Below are 27557 nucleotides of genomic sequence, written 5' to 3'. Positions count from 1 at the left end.
GCTGCGCGGCGCTACCTCCGGACCGAGGGGCAGCCAACCCAATGAAACCACTGCGTGTCCGCGCCTGGTAGAGATTTTTTGAAGAAACCAGTGGGCCCATTCCGAGCCCTTTGGACCGCCCGTGTGGAACCAAACCTGCGCGCGTGGCCGGGCCGTGGGACGACGAGGCCGCGGAGACGTGTCTCTCAGGTCCGGGCGCAGGGCGGCTGGGAGGGGAGCTCCGCAGGCCAGACAGGCGGGGCGGGGAGGGAGGGTTCTGCGGAGAACAGTGTCCTGCGGACCGGGCAGGGGGGCTCCAGAAAGAGGATGCTGGGGGGAGCCCGCCGCAGGCGCCCCCTCTCCCTAGAGAGGCGGACTTCTTAGGATGCTCAGATGGGCTTCGGGGTGCAACGGAGGATTTTTTGAGGAAAAGATCCGTACTTTTCATCCCATATTCGAAGAAGGGACTGATGTGTTTAGAAATAAAAAGCTTTTAGAAGAGAGCTTTGTGCCGCCTTCTCCGTTTTCTGTACTCGCCTTTTTCTCCAAGGCCCTTCCCCTCTGCTTTCCGTTTTCCTCCAGCACACGCCAACTTGCAGGAAAGGAGATCCTTCAACGGGTCCGCGACCGCGCTCAGCATCCTCCCTGGAGAAAGGCTCGGAGCTGTCCCCTGTGCTAGTCCCCTCCCACCCCGCTCCTCGCCTCTCTCCTAGGAATGATTTCTAAATGTTTATCTTTTGCCTAGTAGAAGAATTCCCGAAACTTCAAGCCCCAAAGATTCCTCTTTCAGGAGCGTCGTTCTACCCCGTACCTCCATTTCCCACTGTTCCCTGTATGATACCCCGCACTTGTGCAACACATGAGTTTAACGAGTACTTGTAATATACATTCCTTCATGTGTTTTCCTCATTCGCCTTGCAAAATAGGAATTACCGGTATTTTAGATACGGTAATGAATGCGAGAGCCCTGCCCAGAGAAGAACAGCTGACCCTGGTAAAGCTGGATAGCCCCATGCTCTTGCTTAGTTGGACGCTTGACGTCTGCGTCTTTTGCTGGAGATGTGGGTTTGACCACCATCACCTCCACCGTTGGTGCTGGACATCCTACTGGATCTGAATTAACTGAATTCTGGCTCTGCTTAACTGAATTCTGCTTTTCAAGCTCCAACTCAATTGCTCCCTCCTCCTTGGGGCATACGCCTTTGGTTCCAAACACTGCTGTGGATTATTAACAGTCTGTGATTAAATGTTGACTGGTTTGTAGTAACACAAGGATGCTACAGTGAGTTTTTCATGAAGTTCAGTTTACTTTAAGAATTCTATGTATGGACATAACGTGTCTGATTCATTGTCAAGAAGGAAAAAAAGATTCAGTGTGTATTTAAAGTACACACCTATTTGAGGCTGGGCGTAGTGGTCACGCCTGTAATCCCAGCACTTTGGGAAGTGGAGGTGGAGGATCTCTTGAGGCCAGGAGTTCAAAACCAACCTGGACGACATAGTGAGACCTCAACATAGTGAGACCTCTTCTCTACACAAAAATAAAATAAAATTTTTAAAAAATCTTTTTTGAAAAATTAAGTATACATGTATTTGAGTATGCATAGAAAATATCCTGAGGGATACACTGGCAAAATTGAGCACCTTTGAGGATTGTGATTGCAGAAAGGGGTCTTAAATGGATTTGTATATAAGGAGAGTGTATTAGTTTAAAATTTTTTAAACGTAAATTGAGATTATTGTTTCTATTTTTTTTGGTTTTTAAATTTTTTTATGAAATGTTGTGGTTAATAAAGGTAGCTAGATTTCATTTCGTTCTTTTTTTTTTTTTTTTTTTGAGACAGGGTTTCACCATGTTGCCCAGGCTGGTCACAAACTCCTGGCCTCAGGTGATCTGCCTGCCTCAGCCTCTCAAAGTGCTGGGATTATAGGCATGAGTCACCACACCTGGCCTAGATTTCATTTCGAATCATTGGCCTCAGTGATTCAAATAATCATTCAAATAAATTCTCAACTTCAGTAAGAAGTTGATGGCTGTGGCCACATGGATCTCTCCTGTCTCTGAATTACTATTGCTTTTGCAGTGCTAATGGCAGCCTCTTAGCACTCAGCTGTTCTCCAGTTGTTTCATGTCTTTTAGGAATGCAAGGGTAGCGCCTAGGACTATAGTTCTTTCCATCTTCACAGTACCTAGTGCCACACTGGTCACACCACATGATGCTCTGGCAACTTTGATTACTTGATTACACATTAATTTTCAGTATAAGGTTTCTTAATTCAATTTGTTTTAGAAGTGAGTTAATTTTTTTTCCTGTCTTTTCTAGGAAGGTGCAATGGCGAGGAAGTTATCTGTAATCTTGATCCTGACCTTCACCCTCTCTGTCACAAATCCCCTTCATGAACTAAAATCAGCAGCTGCTTTCCCCCAGACCACTGAGAAAATTAGTCCGAATTGGGAATCTGGCATTAATGTTGACTTGGCAATTACCACACGGCAGTATCATCTACAACAGCTTTTCTACCGCTATGGGGAAAATAATTCTTTGTCAGTTGAAGGGTTCAGAAAATTACTTCAAAATATAGGCATAGATAAGATTAAAAGAATCCATATACACCATGACCATGAGCATCACTCGGACCACGAGCATCACTCGGACCACGAGCACCACTCTCACCGTAATCATGCTGCTTCTGGTAAAAATAAGCGAAAAGCTCTTTGCCCAGAACATGACTCAGATAGTTCAGGTAAAGATCCTAGAAACAGCCAAGGGAAAGGAGCTCACCGACCAGAACATGCCAATGGTAGAAGGAATGTCAAGGACAGTGTTAGTGAAGTGACCTCAACTGTGTACAACACTGTCTCTGAAGGAACTCACTTTCTAGAGACAATAGAGACTCCAAAACTCTTCCCCAAAGATGTAAGCAGCTCCACTCCACCCAGTGTCACAGAAAAGAGCCTGGTGAGCCGGCTGGCTGGTAGGAAAACAAATGGATCTATGAGTGAGCCCCGAAAAGGCTTTATGTATTCTAGAAACACGAATGAAAATCCTCAGGAGGTAAGATGAGTGCATTATTTTAATATACCTGTGTGTCTGTCCTGTCTCTGCTACTCTGTTTCTAGTTGTGAGGAGTTTAAAAGTAAAATGATGAAGTTATTGAAAAGGGAATTTCCACCTTCTCAGCTGCCTGCTATATTGTAAACATTCCTAAATCAGAACTTAGGGAACGGTTATTTTGGTGACTATAGTGCTGCCTCTTAAAAGTTTTTGTAATATAGAGTATAAAATATGTAGAGAAAGATATCAAGGCTATCTTTAGAGAAAGTCTATAAAGGTGAACATTATTAATAAAAAATAGAAAATGAGGAGTTGAAAGCAGGAGTTAGAATCCATATTGTAGGGATGTTAGAAAGCAGGATGTTAGAATCCATATTGTGTGACTGAGGGGGCTGAAGACTACTGAGAATACCACTGCTGCTTCCTTGACAGAAGGTCCACCATGACTTGAGGAATGATTGAAATTGGAGCAATTTCCATGAACGTCATGCTGGACAAGGGAAAAGTCTGGGCAGTGAGGTTCTGAGTTCATGTGGTTTTTCTAGAGTAGACTTCCAGACTGTACATAATTCACCTTGGCTGACAGATGTCAAGAATGGGGAATTATGTCAAAAAAAAAAAGGAACAAGGAATTTGTTGATACAGTTTAATAAGCAAAACTTCAGTACTTCATTCAAACCAGCATGTGACTGTACTAATTCTGGACTAATCCTAGTAATGGTCATAGCCATAGCGGCCCTGGTGATAAAGTTTGCTCTGAGTAGTACCAACTGAGAATTGTGGTGGGAGTTGAAAATGTCTTTACAGAAGATGAGAAACTGGTACTAAAGCCAGTTTTGGGTTTTGTTTGTTTGTTTGTTTTCTTTTTCTTTTTTGGTTGGGGGAGAGATTGCACAAAGGAATAACTTCAAACTAAGTTTGTCATCTAATTAAATAGTTGAAAACATCTGCCTGCTGGTACAGGTTTGTTTTATTAACCAGCCTTGCCCTCCACAAGAATAATCTGCATAATTTAATATCCTCTCATTGCAGAGCATTACTTTGCCAGGTATGTAGACAGAACTGAGTTTTTGCAAGTAGAGTCATTACTAGAAGAGGGGCATGTCTTGGACTTGTTTAGGCCAAGTAGGATAGCGTTAGTACTGAAGCAACATATTTCTCAATCTCTAATGAACCCCATTTTGAAATTGAAGCTCATTTCCTTAATACGTTTATACAGTGAGGTAACAGGCTTGTGAATCTCCAGTTATCCTCATGCTTGTTCCACTTGAGGCTTTCTCCCTAGGTGGCTCGTGATGTACTGCTTCTCTGATGAGGTAGACAGAAGAGGTGGGATACCACTATGGTGACATAGGATTGCCAGGTAGCTGGAAGCAAGTTCCAAAGTGCTCAAAACAGAAGTTGATTTTAATTTTCATTAACTCGAGAAAACAAAGAAGTAGCTTTAGTAAAAAAGGGTATTGTGTCATCACATTACTCTGATGGGGATGCCTTTTGGTGATTTTCACTGCTTTGTTTCTTTCAGTGTTTCAATGCATCAAAACTACTGACATCTCATGGCATGGGCATCCAGGTTCCGCTGAATGCAACAGAATTCAACTATCTCTGTCCAGCCATCATCAACCAAATTGATGCTAGATCTTGTCTGATTCATACAAGCGAAAAGAAGGCTGAAATCCCTCCAAAGACCTATTCATTACAAATAGGTAAAATTGCCTTTTTTATGTAGAATCAATTTCAGTAGATTCATTTATGTTGTGCTTTTCCTTAGATTTGCATCAGCCTATTTGTTTTCCAGTACAATTCCACATATGTCATCTTAGTTGTTCTTTGCCTTGAATGTGAAGAAAGCAAGGAAGGGGTGTTAGCCCTGCCCTTTAAAAAAAACCCAGAAAATCAAATTTCAATTAGGACTTCTCTGTGTTCATCCTACAAGAAGGTGTCAGGATCACCTGAAATTTGGGATTTTTATATCATGTCACACTGTTTGGGAAGAGGTCTTGGGTTCATTTATGCTGCTTAGAAACCTAATACTGATACATTCTTATTGATAAGTGAAACTAGGATAAGCTATGCTATAGGGTAGGGTCGCATTGCTCAAAAGTAATGAGGAAGGAATCACTGCTTTGTTTTCTGAGGACATTATTGAATTCCCGGTTTCCTCCTCTTCTTTATTTTCCTTTCCTTTTCTCTAAGAAAAAAAAAAACTGTTTTATAATTTAGCTCTTATGGGAATCTGAAAGCTCAGTTCCTAAGTGAGCTACAGTTCATCCTTGGTAACCATTTATTTTTCCTCTTTCACCCCTACCTGAAGAATTTCCCGTTAGAGCTATGCTCCTTACCTGGAGAGTTCTTAAGTACCCGTCAGGTTGTTCATTTGAGCCAACAACAGATTTCTTGGTTATTGTGCTATTGCTACAGTAGGTCCTATTCGCATTGAATTTGTGTGTTTTTAGCTTCTCTCCTTTTACATGTTGCTTTATGCTACTCTCCAAAAGTCTTTCTTGTGAAGTTTATTAATTGTATAATTTTTCTTTGCTCTGTTTTGTTTTGTTTGACAGCCTGGGTTGGTGGTTTTATAGCCATTTCCATCATCAGTTTCCTGTCTCTGCTGGGGGTTATCTTAGTGCCCCTCATGAATCGGGTGTTTTTCAAATTTCTCCTGAGTTTCCTTGTTGCACTGGCCGTTGGGACTTTGAGTGGTGATGCTTTTTTACACCTTCTTCCACATGTAAGTATAGTAGTTTTTCCTGTTAGTGTTTGATTATTCAACACTGAAAAAATAATATGTTTTGGTTTATACTAGAATTTTTTGTATAAAATGTTAGAAATTTGGTTTAGAAAGGCTTATTTTAAAACATATTTGGTAAGTGAAATCTGTATTTTTCTGCTGGATCTTAATACATTTGTGAATTTTTTGCTTTCCTTTTACAAAACACAGACTAATTTAACTTTTTGAAACCCACTTAATAAAAAGAGACAAATTCTGCCCGGCTATTAGTACTGTGAGGTACTGCAGCAATGTGAGTTATCTGCTTTATCTGTTAGTGTAATTGCCACAGAAATAAAATATGTGACCCTTTATGTATCCAAGAAACTTGGAGGTTTTCTTCAGACTTGAATGTTTGTATATGTGTTTAGAGATTTACACTTCATGACACATAAAACAAGTTTGGTAAAGTGAATTTACTTTTCCATCAGATATTTGGAATAGGTGCTCAGTCAAAAAATATGCGTGTTTCATTATTTAAATTCCCATTAAAGGTTTTCGGGTAATTGGGAAAAGGAAATCACAACATGCGTAGAGCACTACAAATCTCATGCTCCATTCAGTAGTGAAAGAAAACTATGTTGCTCTGACAAGCTCTCGGACCACCAGATGGCAGATGTTCGGGAAGACCTGCTGATAGAAAGTGGCATGTGTATGGGGCGTACTCTGTGATCCCCCAGTCTCTTAGTGTGTTCCACACCCAATTCCCTAATGTGCAATAGCGGTAGTTACTACTCTACTCAGCTACAGGCTGCTAGGGCAGTACACCTGGATCTTGGGTACCTGCCAGGGCCCAACACACACACACTAGGCTTCTTACAATGCTAGTCTGATGACATTGGTATGGGCTTTTCGGTTGAGAATATAAGCAGTAGAAACTGTGCACATTAAGTCTAGTATTCCTGTTATTTGTGGCCATGGAGATTGTCAAGCATTGAAAATGCTTACTATTTATGTATTATGAGGGTCACTGGAAATGTATCTGAAGTACATGACATGCATTAAGTTCTAGATAGCTAGCCACTCATTGGTCATTTTATTTTTAATGTCCTAAACTGCATCTCGTCTCTGAAATATCTGAATAATTGTGTAACTGAATGATTTCAGTTTTGACCTTACCTAGCCAACTTTCTGACTCGTTGTGTGAAACTGATGAATTTATAAATGACAAATTATTTTGCCTTCAGTCTCATGCAAGTCACCACCATAGTCATAGCCATGAAGAACCAGCAATGGAAATGAAAAGAGGACCACTTTTCAGTCATCTGTCTTCTCAAAACATAGAAGAAAGTGCCTATTTTGATTCCACATGGAAGGGTCTAACAGCTCTAGGAGGCCTGTATTTCATGTTTCTTGTTGAACATGTCCTCACATTGATCAAACAATTTAAAGATAAGAAGAAAAAGGTAAGAAAAAGTATACTGAGTACTTACTATGCTTCAGACGTTTATTTATAGTAGTATTCTAACTAGATTGTTAGACTAGCATGCCCAGGTTGTATGAGCTTTATTTGAGAGGGAGTTCAGTACCCTTGAAGTACTTTTTGGTCCCAGAGATGTTTGTGAGGAGCATTTCTATATCTTAATAGCTCTGAAATTTTCTATCTTTGCTATTCTTTTGAAACTCATGACAGGGTAAGAAAGGGAAGGATGAACATCTGTATAAATGACCAGACAAGGTACCAGCAGGGCCTTGAAGACCAGAAGCATCATGTATACATGGATACACTATCAATATTTATTAGTAATTATGATTGACTAATGTGATTAATTTGTAATTAGTCACCCAGTAACTAAATGTTCTGTTTTCTTTTAAAGGGTATGTCACTTTTACAGGCTTGACCTTTGCAAATTGGATTAGAAATGGTATGAAGTCAAACAATAGGCTCTTTCTTTCTGGCCAAAAAAACACTTTTGAGTTCCCTATGGTAATTTGCCACTTTTTATTTGATATGATCAGGCAAGTCATTCAGAAGACTGTCAGGAGACTCTTCAGAATAATGTGGGTCAGGTGCAGTGGCTCATGCCTGTAATCGCAGCACTTTGGGAGGCCAAGGCAGGCAGATTGCTTAAGGCCAGGAGTTCGAGACCAGCCTGGCCAACATGGCGAAACCCCATCTCTACTACAAACACAAAAATTAGCCAGGTGAGGTGGTGCATGCCTGTAATCTCAGCTACTTGGGAGGCTGAGGCGCAAGAATTGCTTGAACCCAGGAGGCGGAGGCTCCAGTGAGCTGAGATTACACCACTGCACTCCAGCCTGGGCAACAGTGAGACTCTGTCTCAAAAAAAAAAAAAAAAAAAAAAATGATGTGTTCACATCTCAACATTTTAATCTAACCTAATACATCTGTACACTCATATTTTGGTCATTTGATATTGACCAGGATTTTCTTCGAGTTGGAGTTCTGTGTTCTGTATTATCTTTTCTTTTTTTCTTTATCAGCCATGCTGCTTCATCTATGATTTCCAATTTTGGTATCTCTAAAATTGAACAAGAGATTACACACTTAAAGCTATTCTGAATGTAGAATCTAGGTTTTGGAAATTAAAAAAAAATTTATTCAGTGGTAGCCTTATGTAATTTGATATCTTTTTTTAGCACCTTGCCTTTGAATCTTCCAAGCATTCAGCTTTTGTGTTCATGGAATTAAGTATCCCCTACCAGGCACGGTGGCTCATGCCTATAATCCTAGCACGTTGGGAGGCTGAAGCAGCAGGATTGCTTGAGGCCAGAAGTTTGAGAGCAGCCTGGGCAACATAGCAAGACCGTATCTCTACTCCCCAAAAAAGAAGTAACTCCTTACCATCATTTCATAGTTTGAGCAATGTGTAATTAAATTGTGCAATTACAGTAATAAATATAACTGGCGTGAAGAGGTTTCAAAACTAACACAGTTGGCCGGGCGTGGTGGCTCAAGCCTGTAATCCCAGCACTTTGGGAGGCCGAGACGGGCGGATCACGAGGTCAGGAGATCGAGACCATCTTGGCTAACACGGTGAAACCCCGTCTCTACTAAAAAATACAAAAAAAGCTAGCCAGGTGAGGTGGCAGGCGCCTGTAGTCCCAGCTACACAGGAAGCTGAGGCAGGAGAACGGCATAAACCCGGGAGGCAGAGCTTGCAGTGAGCTGAGATCCGGCCACTGCACTCCAGCCCGGGCGACAGAGTAAGACTCCGTCTCAAAAAAAAAAAAAAAAAAAAAAAAAAAAAACTAACACAGTTGATTCTTGCTGAGCATAGAGCCCACTGTGGGAAACAAATGCATGTGTAAACAGGAGAGTGTTTACATACTAGGAGTATTTGCTTTTACAGATTTTACATTCACTGAAACCTCAAATTAAAAATTTGGAACCCTCTCTTTAGTGCACCTAAATATAGAGGGAAGAAGTAAAATAAGAATAGCTTATTTTTTCTTAATCAAGGAAGTCATCTTCTGTGTTCCCATTGTCCGAATTGCTTCCCTTGGACTGTTTCTTAATGTTATTGAATAGTTTCTAATCTCATTTAATTCTCTCAAAAAGAAAAAAAAAAAAAAGCTACTCATTATATGGTGAGTACTGTGAGCTCTTCAGGCATTTTTTACTTAGAATTTTCCTTAGGAGCCATCTTGCACCCCTGGGAGATCCCATATATCATAGTTTTAGGTTACCTGCCATATATGGACTAGTTTATTCCTACTTCTTTAAGTCTTCTGCAATTATTCTCATGTTAAAAAAAAAAAAGATCAATTTTCATTCTGGAGATTTGAGGATGGGTTGGTTTTTTTCTTTTTTTAACCGTATGTCTGGGTCAAAATGCCATAATTTATTTAACATTCTCATTTCAATTTTGTTTCCAAGTTTTACCTAAATACAGCTTTTCTTTTTTCATTTTTTTTTTTCCTTTTTTAAGAAAACAGGATCTTTTTTTAAGAGACAGGATCTTGCTCTGTTGCTCAGGTTAGAGTGCAATGGCATGATCATAGCTCATTGCAGCTTCAAATTCCTTGATTTAAGCAATCCTCCCATCTCAGCCTCTCAAGTAACTGGAACCATAGGCTCATGCTACCATGCCCAGCCAAGGATAGCTTTTCTTTAACTTAGCACTCTTTAACCTAAGACTCCAAGAAATAGACCCTCTGTTATCTGATACAGAATATTTTTTTCTTTTTAAATTTTGGTTATAACTCTAGATTGTTAGTGAGTTGTAAAATAAATCTGTATGTCATAACCAATATTTTTAAATGCAACAGTGGTGTATATATATTACTGTTTTACATTACGTATATTAATGTGGATTGTAGCCAGAGTAGTTTGATGCGCTCTGCTTTAAAATAGTATCTACTAGAATGTAAGCTCTTAAAAGCCAGGATCTGTCTTGTTTACAGCTCTGTCTCCAATGTGTAGAATAGTGTCTAGTACATGATAGATGGTAATAAATATTCAATGTTTAAGGAGCATGAAACAGCAAGTAAGCATGATTTCTAGACGAAGACTTCCCATAGGAGTTTTGCAAATGTTACATGTTCTCTTCCCTTTTTGGAATATGCTGAGTTTATCTTTTGTTAAAGGCATCCAGATATTAAAGTTACTTAATAATTTTTAATCTAATTCTCTCTAAAAGAAAAATACTATTCATTATATTGTGAGTATGGGGAGTTCTTCAAGCTCATAACAGGGCATTTTACTTAGGATTTTTCTTAAGAGGTTCATCCTGCATCCCTGGGAGATTCTATATATCATCTTTTTAGGCTACCTGCCTTCTGCTGCTTAAGGTTAACCTTCTGCTAGTGAAGGTTATTGTTCATGCTGAAAACTAGAGAATCATCTCTGATGTCCCCCTCATCCCCTTATCCAACCAAGTTTTAATAAGTATGTCCACGGTCTCTCCATTCCTCTCCATCTTTCTTGCTGTCATTCTAGTCCAAGCCATGGTTATCTCCCACTTGAGTGACAGTTATTGCTTCCTAGTAGGAGCCTGTCCACATTATTTTGCTTTCCTCCTTTTCCCAATCTAGATTTCACAGAGCAGGCAGTGATTTGTTTAAATGAAAATATGATGAGGTTGCCCACCACTACTTAGAATCTTTCCTTCAGTGGCTGCATAAGTTTTTGGACAAAGCCCACTATTCTTAACAGAGTTCTGTTGTCTGATCTCCTTTAGTTGCCTCAGCCTCATCTCTGGCCACCCTCTCTGACCTAGTAGGCCCCAGCCACCTTTTACCTCTTTGAGTTCCAGAGCAGTGCTGACCCCCTCCAGGTGCTACTCCCTACCTGGAATGCTGCCTCCCCCACCTTCCCCACCAAATTCCTGCCTATCTTTAGGTCTTGGTATAAGTTATATTTTTTCAGTGGCCACCTGGAAATTATTGAGGTCATGTTATTATACACTCTTAATAGCATTCTGTTCTTGTCTATTATAAAAAGTGTCAAAAATTATAGTCGAAGAAGTGTATAATCATTACCTGTGTAAAATCCCTTTCCCTGTGGATAATAAGCTCCATGAGAACAGAGACTGTGTGGGGCTTATTTTATGTTCTACTCCCAGCATTTAGCATAGGGAACATTATGGGCCCTTAATACTTATGGAATGAAAGAATTTGTTAAACTCGACGTTCTAGAACAATTGCCCAATGAGAAATAAAGCACCAGCATAAATGATTTAAGATACCCTGAGTTCATTTACTTTTACAAATATTTAAGTACTTTCTTAATACTTTGAGAAAGTATTGAGGCATTATATTTAGGATAAGTGTAAAGATTTGTGTGTGTGTTTGCCTTTAAAAGCTCTTAAAACCTAAGAATGTATAGACACTTGATATGCTATTAGAGCTCGAATGAAATCTTAGGTATGGTGGTGATCATCTTATTTAAAGGTACTGCAAATAAGAAATCTGTTATTTATGTGTAAACTTTTATTTTAAGTGTTCTGTCTAAGTAGATGATACACAGGCACCATTGTTCAAACACTGACCTTTACACAACATAGAGGCTGCTTGGACTTAGGTACAATCTCTCTGGTATGGTATTTGGGATGGTTAAAGCCCAGTGATGAATTCAAGGTTAATAGAGGCTTGTTTTAAAAGAGAAATCATGTTAATGGTGTTTTATTAAAGAAAAGTGTTTTATTTTAATAACTAAAAAACTATAGTTTTAGGTTATAAAAAGTATGAGAAGTATGGGGTATCAGTGTGCAGAAGAGGCATGGCAGCAGCCAGGCAGGTAGTTACCAGATCACTAGATGCCTGAAGGAAATGCCCCTAGGTGGGTTTTTTGTTGTTGTTATTGTTGTTTTGAGACTGTCACCCAGGCTGGAGTGCGGTGGCACGATCTCGGCTCACTGCAACCTCTGCCTCCCGAGTTCAAGCGATTCTTCTGCCTCAGCTTCCTGAGTAGCTGGGACTACAGGCGCATGCCACCACGCCTGGCTAATTTTTGTATTTTTAGTAAGATGGAATTTCACCATATTGGCCAGGCTGGTCTTGAACTCCTGACCTTGTGATCTGCCTGTCTCGGCCTCCCAAAGTGCTGCGATTACAGGCGTGAGCCATGGCACCCAGCCGGAAGTATGCATTTCTGACAATTTCCCGGGAGATATTGTGCTGCTAGTGTGGGACCATGCTTAGAGCAGATGACTGTGGGGGCATTCTGTGTCTTTTGCTTACCTGGTTATTGATCAAAAGCTGTATATATATATAAACAAATTACTGTTTTAAAGTATTGTTTTCCTTTACTATTTTAGAATCAGAAGAAACCCGAAAATGATGATGATGTGGAGATTAAGAAGCAGTTGTCCAAGTATGAATCTCAACTTTCAACAAATGAGGAGAAAGTAGATACAGATGATCGTAAGTTCTTATGCGTAAATTTTAGGGCTGCAAGGAGTTCATTGCTGTATGATTTGCAGGCAACTTGACTATCTGGAAGAAATGGGACCATGTCCTTTGGTTTTGGGTTTTTCAGTATCTCATACTTTTTAAAAAATTGCCAGTGAGTAAGTTGTTTTATGTATATTTACATTTATTTTTCCTGTAACTTCTGAAGTAAATTCATACTCATAGAAAAGTTTCAAGAATCGTACAAAGAATTCCTGTATCCCATTCACTCATATTCCCCAGTTATTTTACCACACATTTATTTCTCACTGTCTTTCTCTAGCTCTGTCTACACACACACACCTTTTTCTTTAATTTTTTAGTGATTAAAGGGCCAGCTACACACACACTTTTTTTCTAAACCATTTGAGAGTAAGTTATAGATATGATGTTTCTTTACTCCTAAATACTTTAGTGTATGTTCCCTAGGAAAATGGACATTCTCTCATATAATGAGAGTTTAATTATTAAATCAGGAAATTTATATCGATACAGTGCCATTCTCTGCAGACGTTATTCTTTTGTTCCAAATGCCTTAATCGTGCTTTTTTTTTTACCCCAACACTCCTCCCAACCCCCACCAAAATATTGTTCCAGAGTACAATTCAGGATCAAATATTGCATTTAGTTGCCTCTAATTTTGGGTTTGTTTAGTATTGTTGTATGATTAGGTTGATCAGTTTTGGCAGGAATACCACAAAATGGTGCTTATCCTTTTCTGTGACATGGTGTGCCACCTGATATGATTCTTTGTCACTTATTGGTGGTGTTGATTTTGATCACTTGCCTAAGGTTGTATCTACCATGTTTCTCCTGAAACTTGGCTGTTTGCTTGACATATCTTGTCAGACAGACTAAGTTAAGATTCATATTTTAAACTCAGCTCCTTGCCATGATCTTCAAGGTCCCACTGAGCCCACAACTCTCCCACATTGTTCACTGTGCTCCAGCCCCACTGACCCTCTTTTCACCCTGGGAGCACATAAGGCTTGTCTCTGGGCCATGCACTCACTATTCCTTCTGCTTGGAATACTGTTCTCTGAGACCATCACATAAATTTCTCCTCTTGTTGTTCAGGTGTCAAATCAGAAATTTCCTTTAGAGGCCGGAACTGAGCACCCAACTACAACAGGTCTCCCAGTCACTCTCCATATTGCACGTCTCTAAAACCAGTGCCTCCAGTACCTTTTTTATACATGTGTTTTCTTGCTCAGTGGCTGTCTCCCCACAAGATTAGATAAGCTTCTTGAGGGCAGACACTTTGTCATGCTCTACTCTGTCCCTACTGCCTAGTGCTGGAGTACCTGGGTTAGTATCGGTATGTAATAGATAGTTGTTGACTGAGGGGAGAGAACAACTTTATTGTTGCTACTGCCTATTTGTATGGTTTCCTGTCCACTATATATTCTCTAACATGCTGTTTTTCTCTGAAGACCAAGTAAAATGCTTTCGCTGTTCTTTCTGCATCTGTTCCCTTTTTTGGTTTTTAATTTTTATTTGTTGTTGTTGTTTTTGTTTGTTTGGTTTTTTTTTTGAGACAGAGTCTCACTCTGTCGCCCAGGCTAGAGTGCAGTGGCGCCATCTGGTCTCACTGCAAGCTCCACCTCCCGGGTTCACACCATTCTGCTGTCTCAACCTCCCGAGTAGCTGGGACTGCAGGCGCCTGCCACCACACCGGGCTAATTTTTCTTTTTATTTTTAGTAGAGACATGGTTTCACCATGTTAACCAGGGTGGTCTCGATCTCCTGACCTTGTGATCTGCCCACCTCTGCCTCCCAAAGTGCTGGGAGTACAGGCATGAGCCACCGCGCCTCGCCCCCTCTTCAGATTTTTAAATGGACTCCAATGAAATGTGTAATGATGGGGAGGAAATACCTGCCCTAGAAATGGACTATAGTGTCAGAGATGGTTCCAAGAAAATTGATAACTATGTACAGGAGAAAAAAAAGTAACCTTATTGTGGCTATTTATTTTCCTTTGCACAAATACATAATAATTGCTTCTTGGTGATGATGAAATAATTCAGATTCTCTGTTTTTTCCTTGAATTTTACCTTCCAAAAAAGGAAGTCACATGGCAGGATTATTCATGTTTTTTTATTTCTAATTTTCATTACTTCTCTAAGATATTTTTCTAAAATAAATATTTTAAATATCTAATGTAACATGTTTTCTAAAACAAGCAGGTTCTTCTCTTAGGATGAGGAAAAAAGACATCTTTAAAAAGGTAGGGAGGCAGAATAAATTAAGGGAGAATCTGAGAGGTAGTTACTGAAGGTTAACATTTAAAATCCATTCTTAATATTTGAGACCGTTCCATTTCTGGAATTCATTAAAATCTATTGACGTTTTTCATTAGTAATACTTTAATGTTTAGTTCTGCAGATATGAAGGAGTTATCATGCTTTAAGATCTTTTGTTGACTTTTTCAGTGAGGTTTGAAATGTCTCCAAGTCCATTAACAAAGCCTTCTAACTGCCCCATACCCTTTATGTTTATTCCTAGGAACTGAAGGCTATTTACGAGCAGACTCACAAGAGCCCTCCCACTTTGATTCTCAGCAGCCTGCAATCTTGGAAGAAGAAGAGGTCATGATAGCTCATGCTCATCCACAGGAAGTCTACAATGAATATGTACCCAGAGGGTGCAAGAATAAATGCCATTCACATTTCCACGATACACTTGGCCAGTCAGACGATCTCATTCACCACCATCATGACTACCATCATATTCTCCATCACCACCACCACCAAAACCACCATCCTCACAGTCACAGCCAGCGCTACTCTAGGGAGGAGCTGAAAGATGCCGGCATCGCCACTCTGGCCTGGATGGTGATAATGGGTGATGGCCTGCACAATTTCAGCGATGGCCTAGCAATTGGTATATGTCTACATATTTGTTCCTTGTTGATTGATTCTGAAATTTTCACATTAAACACCTAGTCAAATTTTAACAGAGAATAGATTAGTTTAGATGAGGATATTAGTGACTTCCAAGATTATAAAAATGTTATTTTTTCTTTTACTACTTTGACAATGAAGTGCTTGATAAATGTTAGGTATGATTAAATGCTAGGAATTGTGCCTAGTCCACAACCTAAATTGTAACTGTCAAAAGCTATTCTTAAATTGCAAGGTCTTAAGATCAGCCTTTAATTTGTATGATGCATGTATGAGATTTTTTTTTCTCCCTATACATTGAAGTTCCCTTATCGATAATGTAAGTAATATTTATAAAAGTAAAATTATGTTTTCTGTCATCTTTTCTGCTAAAGGAATCTTCATACATCTAAGTCCAGTTACCAATCTCTATCCTAAGAAGAATTATAGAACTTTTGCTAATAAATTGTTATACCACAATTGGGAGATAACAGATTACTTACAAATTTTAATAATTTAGTGCTGGAAGGAACCATGCAGTTAGGCAACTGAGGCCTGTAAAGGTGGAGCCACTTGCCCAAAGAGGCTATGCTGTGTTATAGCTAGGCCTGGCCTTGGCTCCCTGGGAGTCGATTGCTCTTGCTCTCGTACTATATTATGCAGCCCTAAAACAGACAAAGGAGGAACGTCCAACTGCACAGTCGGCTGGGTGTGGTAGCTCACGTCTGTAATCCCAGCACTTTGGGAGGCCAAGGCAGGAGGATCGCTTAAGCCCAGGAGTTCGAGATCAGCCTAGACAACATAGTGAGACTTTATCTCTACAAATAAAAAAAAATTAGCCCGGCATGGTGGCATACACCTGTAGTCCCAGCTGCTTGGTAGGCTGAGGTAGATGGAACGCTTGAGCCCGGGAGTTTGAGGTTCTAGTGAGCTATGATCTCACCACTGAACTCCAACCTGGCCAACAGAATGAAACCCTATCTCTTTTAAAAAAAAAAAAAAAAAAAAAAGCACAGTCATGGTTTCTAATTGATTGATTGTATACTATGTCAGCTTTTTAAAAGGGGACAGCTATTTGTCTTAGAGTTTTCTTACTGAGATAGTGAAAGAATAAATGTAAACAGATCTGGTTACATAGTAAATTCTTCTGAGGCAAGCGAAACATGTTTATACCCTCGACAGGAGAGTTTTTCCTAAACCTTTTTAACAGTTTATTTTATATTCTTGAATATGCCTTTTATATGGTAGCAGTTACTCCTCAGATTTGTATAACTTTATCCGCTCACTCTAAGGCATAGAAAACCTTCCCTTCTCTTTCATGCCTGATGTTTTCCTTTGGGAAATTTAGACTTCATGGAATGTACTCTAAGATTTCTTACAAAGAAGATACAGAGTTGGGTTGGGAAACTTGTGTTCATTCACGCCAAAATACTGTTTTTTTGTTACCTCGTTTTGCATACTGATAAGATTAAAAGCACACAAATTAATGTAACCAAACTTTTTCTGATTGATTTTTACACAGGTGCTGCTTTTACTGAAGGTTTATCGAGTGGTTTAAGTACTTCTGTTGCTGTGTTCTGTCATGAGTTGCCTCATGAATTAGGTAAGATAACCACATAAATTATATTTACCAGGTGGGTGAAACGTCCTAGTGTTACTGGCTTTTGCTAATGGTAGTTGAGCAAGCTTCTTCATCAATTCCGTGCCTTCTCATATGTCTGCTAACCAGCATACTGATGACATCAGAGATCATCTTCATACATACAAAGTGAATAAGACTACAGGATACAAAGGAATCATCTTCCATTAACAGAAGCTGAGAAAGAGAATCTCATTGGAATTGAAGGGAAGTGGATGAGTTGTGTTTTGAATATTGTTCTTCTTTGTCATTGGGCCTTAAAACCTTCCCTAGTTCTGGATCCCAGTTCACGTCCTTGTTTTTCTTCTTACAGGGATATATTCACACACATACTGCCGATACCATTTTCACTTTTGTTCCTTGTTACATGTTCAGCCATTCCTTATAATCTTCAGCATCTAATTTATGTTCCACATTCAAGTCCCATGAAGCCCCTCTCTTATTTCCATCTTCATGTGTCTCTTTTCTCCTTTTATAATTGTAGCATTAAACTCTTCAGCTCTTAGTTATGCATTACCATTATCATTTGCTGATCATCTCATGTGTCTTCTCCACCCATTCCTCCCTTCTTTATGGCCAAATTCCAAGCTCCTTGAAAACAGTGCAAGACCACAATAGTAAATTTTTAGTATTTATCATTTTGACAAAGTGTAAGCCTTAAAAAAATTTTTTTTGGATAAGGTATCTGGCCGGGCGCAGTGGCTTACGCCTGTAATCCCAGCACTTTGGGAGGCCAGGGCAGGGGGATCACCTGAGGTCAGAAGTTTGAAACCACCGTGGTCAACATGGTAACACCCCATCTCTACTAAAAATAAAAAAATTAGCCAGGTGTGGTGGCATGTGCTTGTAGTCCCAGCTACTCAGGAGGCTGAGGCACGGGAATGACTTGAACCCAGGAAGCGGAGGTTGCAATGAGCCAAGATGGTACCACTGTATACCAGCCTGGTGACAGAGCAAGATGCTGTCTATAAAAAAAAAAAAAAAAAAAAAGAAGAAGGAAAAAAAGAGTTTGTACATCAAGTTGAATGATGAAGAATAAAAAGGAAAAACAATAGTTTATACAGCTGTTAGGGTGATTTACTGAGTAACACTGCTTTAACCCTAGGTAATTCTTAATTTTGTCTCTTTTCCCCCCTCTCAAAAACACTGGAAAATTTTCTTAAATCTGGGAAGTATCTTGGTATGTGTCTTAAAAATGATTTCTCAATGACTTTCCTCCTTTTTTGTGTTCTGTTAAAGGTGACTTTGCTGTTTTACTAAAGGCTGGCATGACCGTTAAACAGGCTGTCCTTTATAATGCTTTGTCAGCCATGCTGGCGTATCTTGGAATGGCAACAGGAATTTTCATTGGTCATTATGCTGAAAATGTTTCTATGTGGATATTTGCACTTACTGCTGGCTTATTCATGTATGTTGCTCTGGTTGATATGGTAAGTTTTTAAGAAATCTTATTACATTATTGACCAACAATAAAATAGAGAAAATATTCGGTAAAGCCTCATTTTTTTCTCTCTCTCTTTTTAGGGGAGCAGGAAGTTGAATCTTGCTATGTTGCCCAGGCTGGTCTCAAACTCCTGAGCCCAAATGATCCTTCCACCTCAGCCTCCTGAGTAGCTAGGACTATAGGCTCAATAAAATAGCATTTTTTCTTTTTTCTTTTTTTTTTTTTTTTTGGCTGGGCACAGTGGCTCACACCTGTTAGTCCAGCATTTTGGGAGACCAAACCGGGGAGATCACTTGAGGCCAGGAGTTCAAGACCAGGCTGGTCAACCTGGTGAAATCCCATCTCAACTAAAAAATACAAAAAAATTAACCAGGGGTGGTGGCATGTGCCTGTAGTCCCAGCTACTTGGGAGGCTGAGGCAGGAGAATCAGTTGAACCCAGGAGGTGGAGGTTGCAGTGAGCTGAGATTGCACCACTATACTCCAGCCTGGACAACAGAGAAAGACTGTCTCAAAAAAAAAAATCATTATTTTAAAAAAGGTTTTAAATGCAGTCATTATGAGAAGTGATTCTATATTCAGAAATTTGTGACATATAAGAATATAGGTTCTTCAGAGTTTTTTTTTTTTTTTTTTTTGGATTGTTGATCACACCTTTATCTTGCTTAATATGTATCAGGATTCACAAAAATACCTATATCCTTCTGATGTATTATTTTAGGATACGATCTCAGTAATCAGGCAGTGAATTTTCTATAGATTTGTAGGAAATCTAGGACAAGACACATATTGTTGGCATGCTGTATACTTCAGAATGCTTAGTTTATTAGTCAACAAAGGAGTCATATCTTTTTGTCGCTAATGTCCTCAAAACAATCCCAGCCAATCTTACTGCTAAAATTGTATTTTATTATTTTATTTTTATTTTTTACTTTGTAAGCAAAGACAATATATATCTTATATAGTATAAGGTTTTCTATCTCTGAACTAAAGACAAACTACATGTTATATCCAGTTCAGATATGCAGCCAGTTACTGAAATAGGAAAATCAATGTAGCTTTTCAATTTCCAGTGGAGCACACTGAACCAATACAAACTTTTTCTTGCCCAGAACATCATGAGTAGTCATTGTTAAACTGATAGGAAATGCTGTGTGACATTATTAGCTAGAGTCAGTATGTATGTAATCATGTTTTAAGGAATTAACTCACAGTATATCTAGCTACAAATAAAGCTAGTATACTGTCCTACAAATTTTTCTAAAAACTAATCTGTAGTTCTAAAAACTTAAATGTCACTCTTATTTTCCCTTACCTTTTTTTTTTTTTAAGGTACCTGAAATGCTGCACAATGATGCTAGTGACCACGGATGTAGCCGCTGGGGATATTTCTTTTTACAGAATGCTGGGATGCTTTTGGGTTTTGGAATTATGTTACTTATTTCCATATTTGAACATAAAATCGTGTTTCGTATAAATTTCTAGTTATGGTTTAAATGCTAGAGTAGCTTAAAAAGTTGTCATAGTTTGAATAGCTCATAGGGAGATGAGTTTGTATGCTGTACTATGCAGCATTTAAAGTTAGTGGGTTTTGTGATTTTTGTATTGAATATTGCCGTCTGTTACAAAGTCAATTAAAGGTACGTTTTAATATTTAAGTTATTCTATCTTGGAGATAAAATCTATATGTGCAATTCACTGGTATTACCATTTTATTATGTAAATGAGATTTGGCATGACATGTTCTGTATATTTCAGGAAAAAATGTCTTTAATGCTTTTTCAAGAACTAACACAGTAATTCCTATACTGGATTTTAGGTCTCTGAGGAACTGCTGGTGTTTAGGAATAAGAGTATGCATGAAGCCTAAAATACCAAGAAAGCTTATACTGAATTTAAGCAAAGAAATAAGGGGGAAAAAAGAAGAATCTGAGAATTGTGGAGGCATAGATTCTTATAAAAATCACAAAATTTGTTGTAAATTAGAGGGGATAAATTTAGAATTAAGTATAAAAAGGCAGAATTAGTATAGAGTATATTCATTAAACATTTTTGTCAGGATTATTTCCCATAAAAACATAGTGAGCACTTTTCATATACTAATTTAGTTGTACATTTAACTTTGTATAATACAGAAATCTAAATATATTTAATGAATTCAAGCAACATATCACTTGACCAAGAAATTGGAATTTCAAAATGTTTGTGCGGGTATATACCAGATGAGTACAGTGAGTAGTTTTATGTATCACCAGACTGGGTTATTGCCAAGTTATATATCACCAAAAGCTGTCTGATTGGGTATTCTGGTTACCTGGTTTACAAAAGTATCAGAGTAGTAAAACTTTGATATATATGAGGATATTAAAACCATACTGAGTATCATTTGACTTCGATTCAGAAAGTACTTTGGTATCTCTCAGTGCTTCAGTGCTATCATTGTGAGCAATTGTCTTTTATATACAGTACTGTAGCCATACTAGGCCTGTCTGTGGGATTCTCTAGATGTTTCTTTTTTACACAATAAATTCCTTATATCAGCTTGATATCAGACGTCTGGTTTTCTTTTCTTTTTAAAAAATTTTTTTACCATCAGAACCATTTTTAACTGTAGAGTTCAGTAGTTTTAAGTATATTCATGTTGTGCAATGAATCTCCAGAACTTTTTCATCCTGCAACACTGAAACTCTATACCCACTCAACAGCAACTCCCCATTTTCCCTAAGCCCCTGGTAACCACCATTCTACTTTCTGTTCCTAAAAAATTGAGCTATCTGATTTTTTTAATTATAATTTGGATTATAGTATACTGATCACTTCATTTATATTATCGTATTAGGTGGCCTTATTCAATTTTTAAATTGTTTATCACAAAGGGTACTTCAAAAAATATTGGTCCAGTTTGTTCTCGGGTGTCTTTTTTTTTTTTTTTCCTAAACAACTGGGCCTAAAACTGTAGAAGAATCATTATTAATACTCTACAGTCTCAAGAGAGTCAATGTTTTAATTTAAGATCTTTACGATGGAGAGCTTGTGATGAGACTCAGTGCTTGAGAGAGACTCCAGGTATTATTATTTATAGGTCCTGGGAAGTACATGGCACATCTGGAGGCCACACACATGAAGGTCAGGAAATGCAGGCAGGGAAAGAGAGGGACCTGTGGGCCAGTGCCTTTATTGGGTCCAGGGCATTATTCAAACAAGTTTCCCATGAGGAGTTTCAATTAGGTTGAAAGCAAGCAGGCATCAGTTCCAGGGGACCACTCTGTGACTGAGAGGTGGTCACTGTGACATATCCACACAGCCCATGTGAGGGTCAACGAGGCCATTCAGGCAAGCTGCATCTAGCTGTCCCATAGCAAAGTGGTTGACAGTGAGCAGCTGTATAAGGCAGCCATCTGGATGGACCACATTGGGGAACTGGGAGACATAGAACTGGAAACTGTCAAGGGTGACTGAGCTCTGCTTCTGTATGGGAAAGTCCAACTTATATTCACAATGACTGCCAAGGCCACATAAAATTACAAGCATTTGCTACAGTCAGTAACAAGTGGACAACACCACCCCTCCTTCATCTAGGGCTTACTGAGAGACCACGTCACCAGCATTTCTGTTTCTCAGACCAAGCGAAGGGGATGGGTATCAGAATTACCTGGTTGGGGATGCCTACATGGATGAAATTAAGCATCCCCTTTGGTTGAATAGATTACTCTGCTTCAGAAACTCACAGACCTACCACAGTGCCACTGCTAGATCAGTGCAAGGTGAGGAAGTTCTTGTAATAACTGAAAATGCACCTCTAGGAGTGTGGTGAGCACAGTTGTCCCTTCTTTCACAGGGATTCTGAAGGTAGAAGGTGTGCTGGACCAGCCCACAGAAACAGGATGAAATAGGAACTACGGTTCCCACTCCAGCTGGAACCTGTTAACGGGTATGTGGAAGATTCAAATAGTCCCCATCACTCTCTGTCAGAGGATGGAGATGAGAGGAAAATGCAAGAGCTGTAGAATATGGACCAAAGGCTGATTTTTGGGAGGGAACAAAACTTGTCAGACTGGCAAAAAAAAAAAAAAAAAAAAAAAGTCACAAATAGAAATATCTTCAATTAAAGGGGAGATATAAATAGAGTAGATTCGAGCAATTGTAAAAATCAGCCTACATATTTGAGAACTTTTTGATATGGATTAATTTTCTGGGAAAATACAAAATGTTCACTCAAGAAAAAAAATATGATCACCACATCAAAATTCTCCCCTTCTCCGCCCCAAACATAGGCCCAGTTTACAGTGTTTTACCAAAACTTCAAGACATAAATCCCTCATTTGTCCAAATAGTTTCCGGGATTTAAAAGAGAAAGCTCATGTTAATTGAGGTTTAACTTTGTAGTGTAACTTTGATACCAAAACCATGTTAGGAAAGGCAATTTGCCTTGGACCCTAAGAGTCCCTGCACTTTCGTGCTGGATATGTCAAGAATGCAAGGCCCTGATCACTCTTTGCCTTGGCCAGTTATCAGTGAGCAACCTTGAAGGATGAGGTTCTGGCTGGGCACGGTGGCTCACACCTGTAATGCCAACAATTTGGGAGGCTGAGGCGGATGGATCATGATGTCAGGAGATCGAGACCATCCTGGTCAACATGGTGAAATCATGGTCTCTACTAAAAATACAAAAATGAGCTAGGCGTGATGGTGCATGCCTGTAATCCCAGCTATTCAGGAGGCTGAGGCAGGAGAATCGCTTGAACCAGGGAGTCGGAGATTGCAGTGAGCTGAGATGGCGCCACTGCACTCCAGCCTGGTGACAGAGCAAGACTACGTCTCAAAAAAAAAATCCAAAACAAGCCAAAAAAAAAAAGAGGTTCTGAGGCAAAGGGCAGGTGTTGTATAATATAAAGGAAGTAGATTCCCCAAGCCCAGTGACCTTCAACTGCTAAATGCCACCTAAACTCACTGCATGTGCAGCCTCTCTCTGGAACTTTTCACTTTGCTCCTGTGGGATTCAGGGGTCAAGGGGAACTGATGTAAACTTTATTGCTGTGAGCCATAAAGTTCTTTTTCGGTGACCCAGGAGTGTCACATCTTCCAGCATCCATGAAACAGTAACAGGCTGACTTGTAATTATAAGGTGGGTAAAATTTCAGAGCTGGACAAAACCTCATAGGAAAAGCAGAAATTCATATAGATAAAAGAATCCTAGATAAAATAGCAAATCAAGCTCAACAGTATATAATATGATTAAGTAAGGTGATCCCAAGGAATACAAGGAATGGCTCAACATCAGAAAACCTAGTACCATCATATACCATGTTAACAGATTAAAGAGAAAAATCACAAATTTAATAAAATATTCAGGATTAAAGAAAAACATTTCAGCATACAAAAATAGAAGAAAATGTTTACAATTCGGAAGGTCTACTAAAAACTTGCCTTTTTCCTCAATACTCCCATCCTGTGAAGTCAAGGGTTTAAGAATGAGCAGCAGAGGGGGGTGAAAATGTGCAGAGAGGAAGGAACTACTGGTAGACCAGAAAGATAAACTATAATACAACTCATGGATGGAGCTTGACTTTCTCAGCTTGTCTGCTTACCTATAAAATACTATGAAAATTGAGGTAGCAAATTGCTGCAATTCCATAGCTATCATCGTAAGCACTGAGTCACTAATGGCTACAATTATTTTTTTTCCTTTTTTAAAAATTGCGGCGAAATGCAAATAACATAAAATTTACCATTTTAGCAATTTGTAGGTATACAGGTCAGTGACATTAAGTACATTCACGTTGTTGTACAATCATTACCATTCATCTCCAGAACTTTTTTGTCATCCCAAATTGAAACTCTGTAGCCACTAAATAATAATTCCCCATTCCTCCCTGACAGAAAGCAGGACAGTGGTCCCAACCCCTAGTAACCACTGTCTTACTTTCTTCTCTACGTACTGGAGTATTCCAGATAGGTCAAGTAAGTGAGGTCGTACCATATTTCTCCTTTTTTGCCTGCCTTATTTATCTGTGCATAATGTCTTAAAGGTCTATCCATGTTATGACATGTGTCAGAATTGTATTCCCTTTTGAGGCTGAAAATGAATGTGTATTAGAGTTCTCCAGAGAGACAGAACCAATAGGAGATAGAAAGATAGGTAGATAGAGAGATAGAGAGAGAGATTAGATAGATGATAGATAGATAGATAGGAGGGGATTATGGGATTATTAGGGAAATTGACTCATACAATTGTGGAGGCTGAGAAGTCCCACAACAGGCCGTCTGCAAGCTGGAGACCCTGGAATGCCAGGAGCATGGTTCAGTCCATGTCTGAAGGCTTCAAACCCAGGGTTGCCGAGAGTGTGACTCTCAGACCAAGACCAAAGACCTGAGAACCCAGAAAGCCACTGGGGTAAGTCCTGAAGCCCAAAGGCCAGGAAGCCTGGAGTTGTTGTACAAGGACAGAAGAGAAAGAATGTACCCCAGTTCCCACAGATACACCGACATATTCACCTTGTCTCTGTTTCTGTTCTCTCTGGGCCCCCAGCAGATTGCAATGTGCCTGCCCACATTGAGGGCAGATCTTCCCTACCTAGTCCACTCAGACTCACATGCTCATCTCCTCTGGAAACACTCTCACAGACACACTCCAAAATAATGGATTACCAGGTTTCTGAGTATTCCTTAATCAAGTTGACACCTAAAATTAACCATCGCACATTGTAAGTGTATGACACATCGTGTTTGTTCATTCATTGATGGGCACTTAAGTTGCTTCCACCTTTGGGCTATTGTGAATAATGCTGCTATAAACATATGTATACAAATACATGTTTGAGTCCCTGCTTTCAATTCCTTTGGGTATATACTCAGAAGAGGAACTGCTGGATCATATGGTAATTCTATGTTTAATTTTTTGAGGTATCATCATACAGTTTTCCACAATAGTTGTACCATTTTACATTCCCACTAGCAATGTTTATATTATTTTTGTTGCTTAGGGTTCTTTTTTCTTTTATGATAACCATCCTAATGGATGTGGTGTCTCATTGTGGTTTTGACTTGCATTTCTCTAGTGATGTTGAATATCTTTTCATGTGCTTTTTGGACATTTATATATCTTTGGAGAAATATCTATTTAAGTCCCATCAGGACCCTCTTCCAACACTGGGGGTTACAATTCGACGTGAGATTTGGGGGGATACAAATTCAAACCATATCACGATATTTATGTAAGTCTGGTTTTTGTATCAGAGTAATCCTGATCACATAAAACGAGCAGAGAAGTATTTTTTCCTCTTCTATGTTCTGGAAGAGATTTTGTAGAATTCACCATTAAAACAATCTGGGCATGGAGTTTTCTTTAAAAGTTTTTATCCGTGAATTCAATTTCTTTAATAGATATAGGAACATTCAGGATACATATGTGATATTGAATGAGTTTTAGTTAGTACTTTGTGTCCTTCAAGAAGTTGTTCCATTTTACCTCAGTTGCCAAATTTATAGCCATAGAGTTATTCATAGTCTTTGCCTATTTTCTTACCAGCAGTAGCTTCTGTGGGGATATCATTCATACTATTGTTTTTTTTGTTTTTTGTTTTTTGTTTTTTTTGAGACGGAGTCTCGCTTTGTCACCCAGGCTGGAGTGCAGTGGCACAATCAATCTCGGCTCACTGCAAGTTCTGCCTCCTGGGTTTATGCCATTCTCCCGCCTCAGCCTCCCAAGTAGCTGGGACTACAGACGCCCGCCACCTCGCCCGGCTAGTTTTTTGTATTTTTTAGTAGAGACGGGGTTTCACCGGGTTAGCCAGGATGGTCTCGATCTTCTGACCTTGTGATCCGCCCGTCTCGGCCTCCCAAAGTGCTGGGATTACAGGCTTGAGCCACCGCGCCCGGCCTCATACTATTGTTAAAGTGTCTTTTCTCTTTTTTCCCTCATCAGTCTGACTACAGGTTTATCAATCTTGGTGATTTTTTTTCAAATAAGATTTTGGTTTCATTTTCTTATTCATCTGTTTTCAATTGCATTGATTTCTGCAATTATCTTCATTATTTCCTTTCTTCCATTTTTTTTTGGTTTTACTTTGATTTTAATTTCTAATATATTAAAGTGGAACCTTAGAATATTGATTTGAAATCTTTTTAATACAAGCATTTAATACTATAAATTTCCCTCTAGACACTGCTTTACCTACAATCCTGCAAATTTTGATATATTGCATTTTCATTTTGTCTGCTTGAAAATAAATTAAAAGAAGGGAGTCCTACAAGGAGAGCTACCTGGGAGGCTGACATGGGAAAATCTCTTGAGCCCAGGAGTTGAAGACCAACCTGGGCAACTTAGTAAGACCCTATCTTTTTAAAAAAAAAATAGGATAAAGAATACTGAAAAATTACACTTGCATAAATTTGGAAACTTAGATCAAATGGACCAATTCCTCAAAACACACAAATTATCAAAACTCACCCAGGATAAATAAGCAACCTAAATAGCACTGTAACTATTAAAGAAGTTGAATTTATACACTTTGGGAGGCCAAGTCAGGCGAATCACTTAAGTCCAGAAGTTCAAGACCAGTCTGGCCAACATGGCAAAACCCCATCTGTACTAAAAATGCAAAAATTAGCTAGACGTGGTGGTGCACACCTGTAGTCCCAGCTACTCAACTTGGGAGGCTGAGGCACAACAATCATTTGAACCTGGGGGGCAGAGGTTGCAGTTAGCTAAGATCATACCACTGCACTCCAGCCTGGGTGACAGAGCAAGATTCTGTTGAAAAAAATAAATAAATAAAAAGTTGAACTTATAGTTAAAACCTTCTGAAGAAGAAATTCCAGGCTGAGATGGTTTCATTGGTGAATTCTACCAAATATGTAAAGAAAAATGATAGCAATAGTACATGACCTCTTTTGGAAAATAGAAGAGAGGGAAACACCTCTTAACCCATTTT

General features: G+C 39.1%; 1 protein-coding gene across 2 annotated transcripts; it reads left to right on the top strand.

The window, feature by feature from the left end:
- The first annotated feature begins 81 nt into the window (after positions 1 to 81).
- SLC39A6 (solute carrier family 39 member 6) lies at positions 82 to 21170 on the top strand. 2 transcript variants are annotated; one of them, XM_009192607.3, is made up of 10 exons: positions 82 to 189; positions 2304 to 3035; positions 4561 to 4741; positions 5597 to 5766; positions 6993 to 7211; positions 12528 to 12633; positions 15166 to 15543; positions 17065 to 17145; positions 18421 to 18611; positions 19957 to 21170. In XM_009192607.3, the coding sequence occupies exons 2-10, from the start codon at positions 2313 to 2315 to the stop codon at positions 20107 to 20109; spliced, it is 2202 nt and encodes a 733-aa protein (XP_009190871.1). In that variant the 5' UTR covers positions 82 to 189; positions 2304 to 2312; the 3' UTR covers positions 20110 to 21170. The 2 variants fall into 2 exon arrangements, with proteins under 2 accessions (XP_009190871.1, XP_009190872.1); XM_009192608.4 differs by lacking the exons at positions 18421 to 18611; positions 19957 to 21170 and adding an exon at positions 17272 to 17902.
- The last annotated feature ends 6387 nt before the right edge of the window (positions 21171 to 27557 follow it).

The sequence above is a fragment of the Papio anubis genome, chromosome 19 (assembly GCF_008728515.1).
Source record: "Papio anubis isolate 15944 chromosome 19, Panubis1.0, whole genome shotgun sequence".
In the NCBI taxonomy this organism is placed as follows: Eukaryota; Metazoa; Chordata; class Mammalia; order Primates; family Cercopithecidae; genus Papio; species Papio anubis.
Note: the sequence above shows the minus strand (reverse complement) of the source record. Positions and strands in the feature narration are given on the sequence as shown.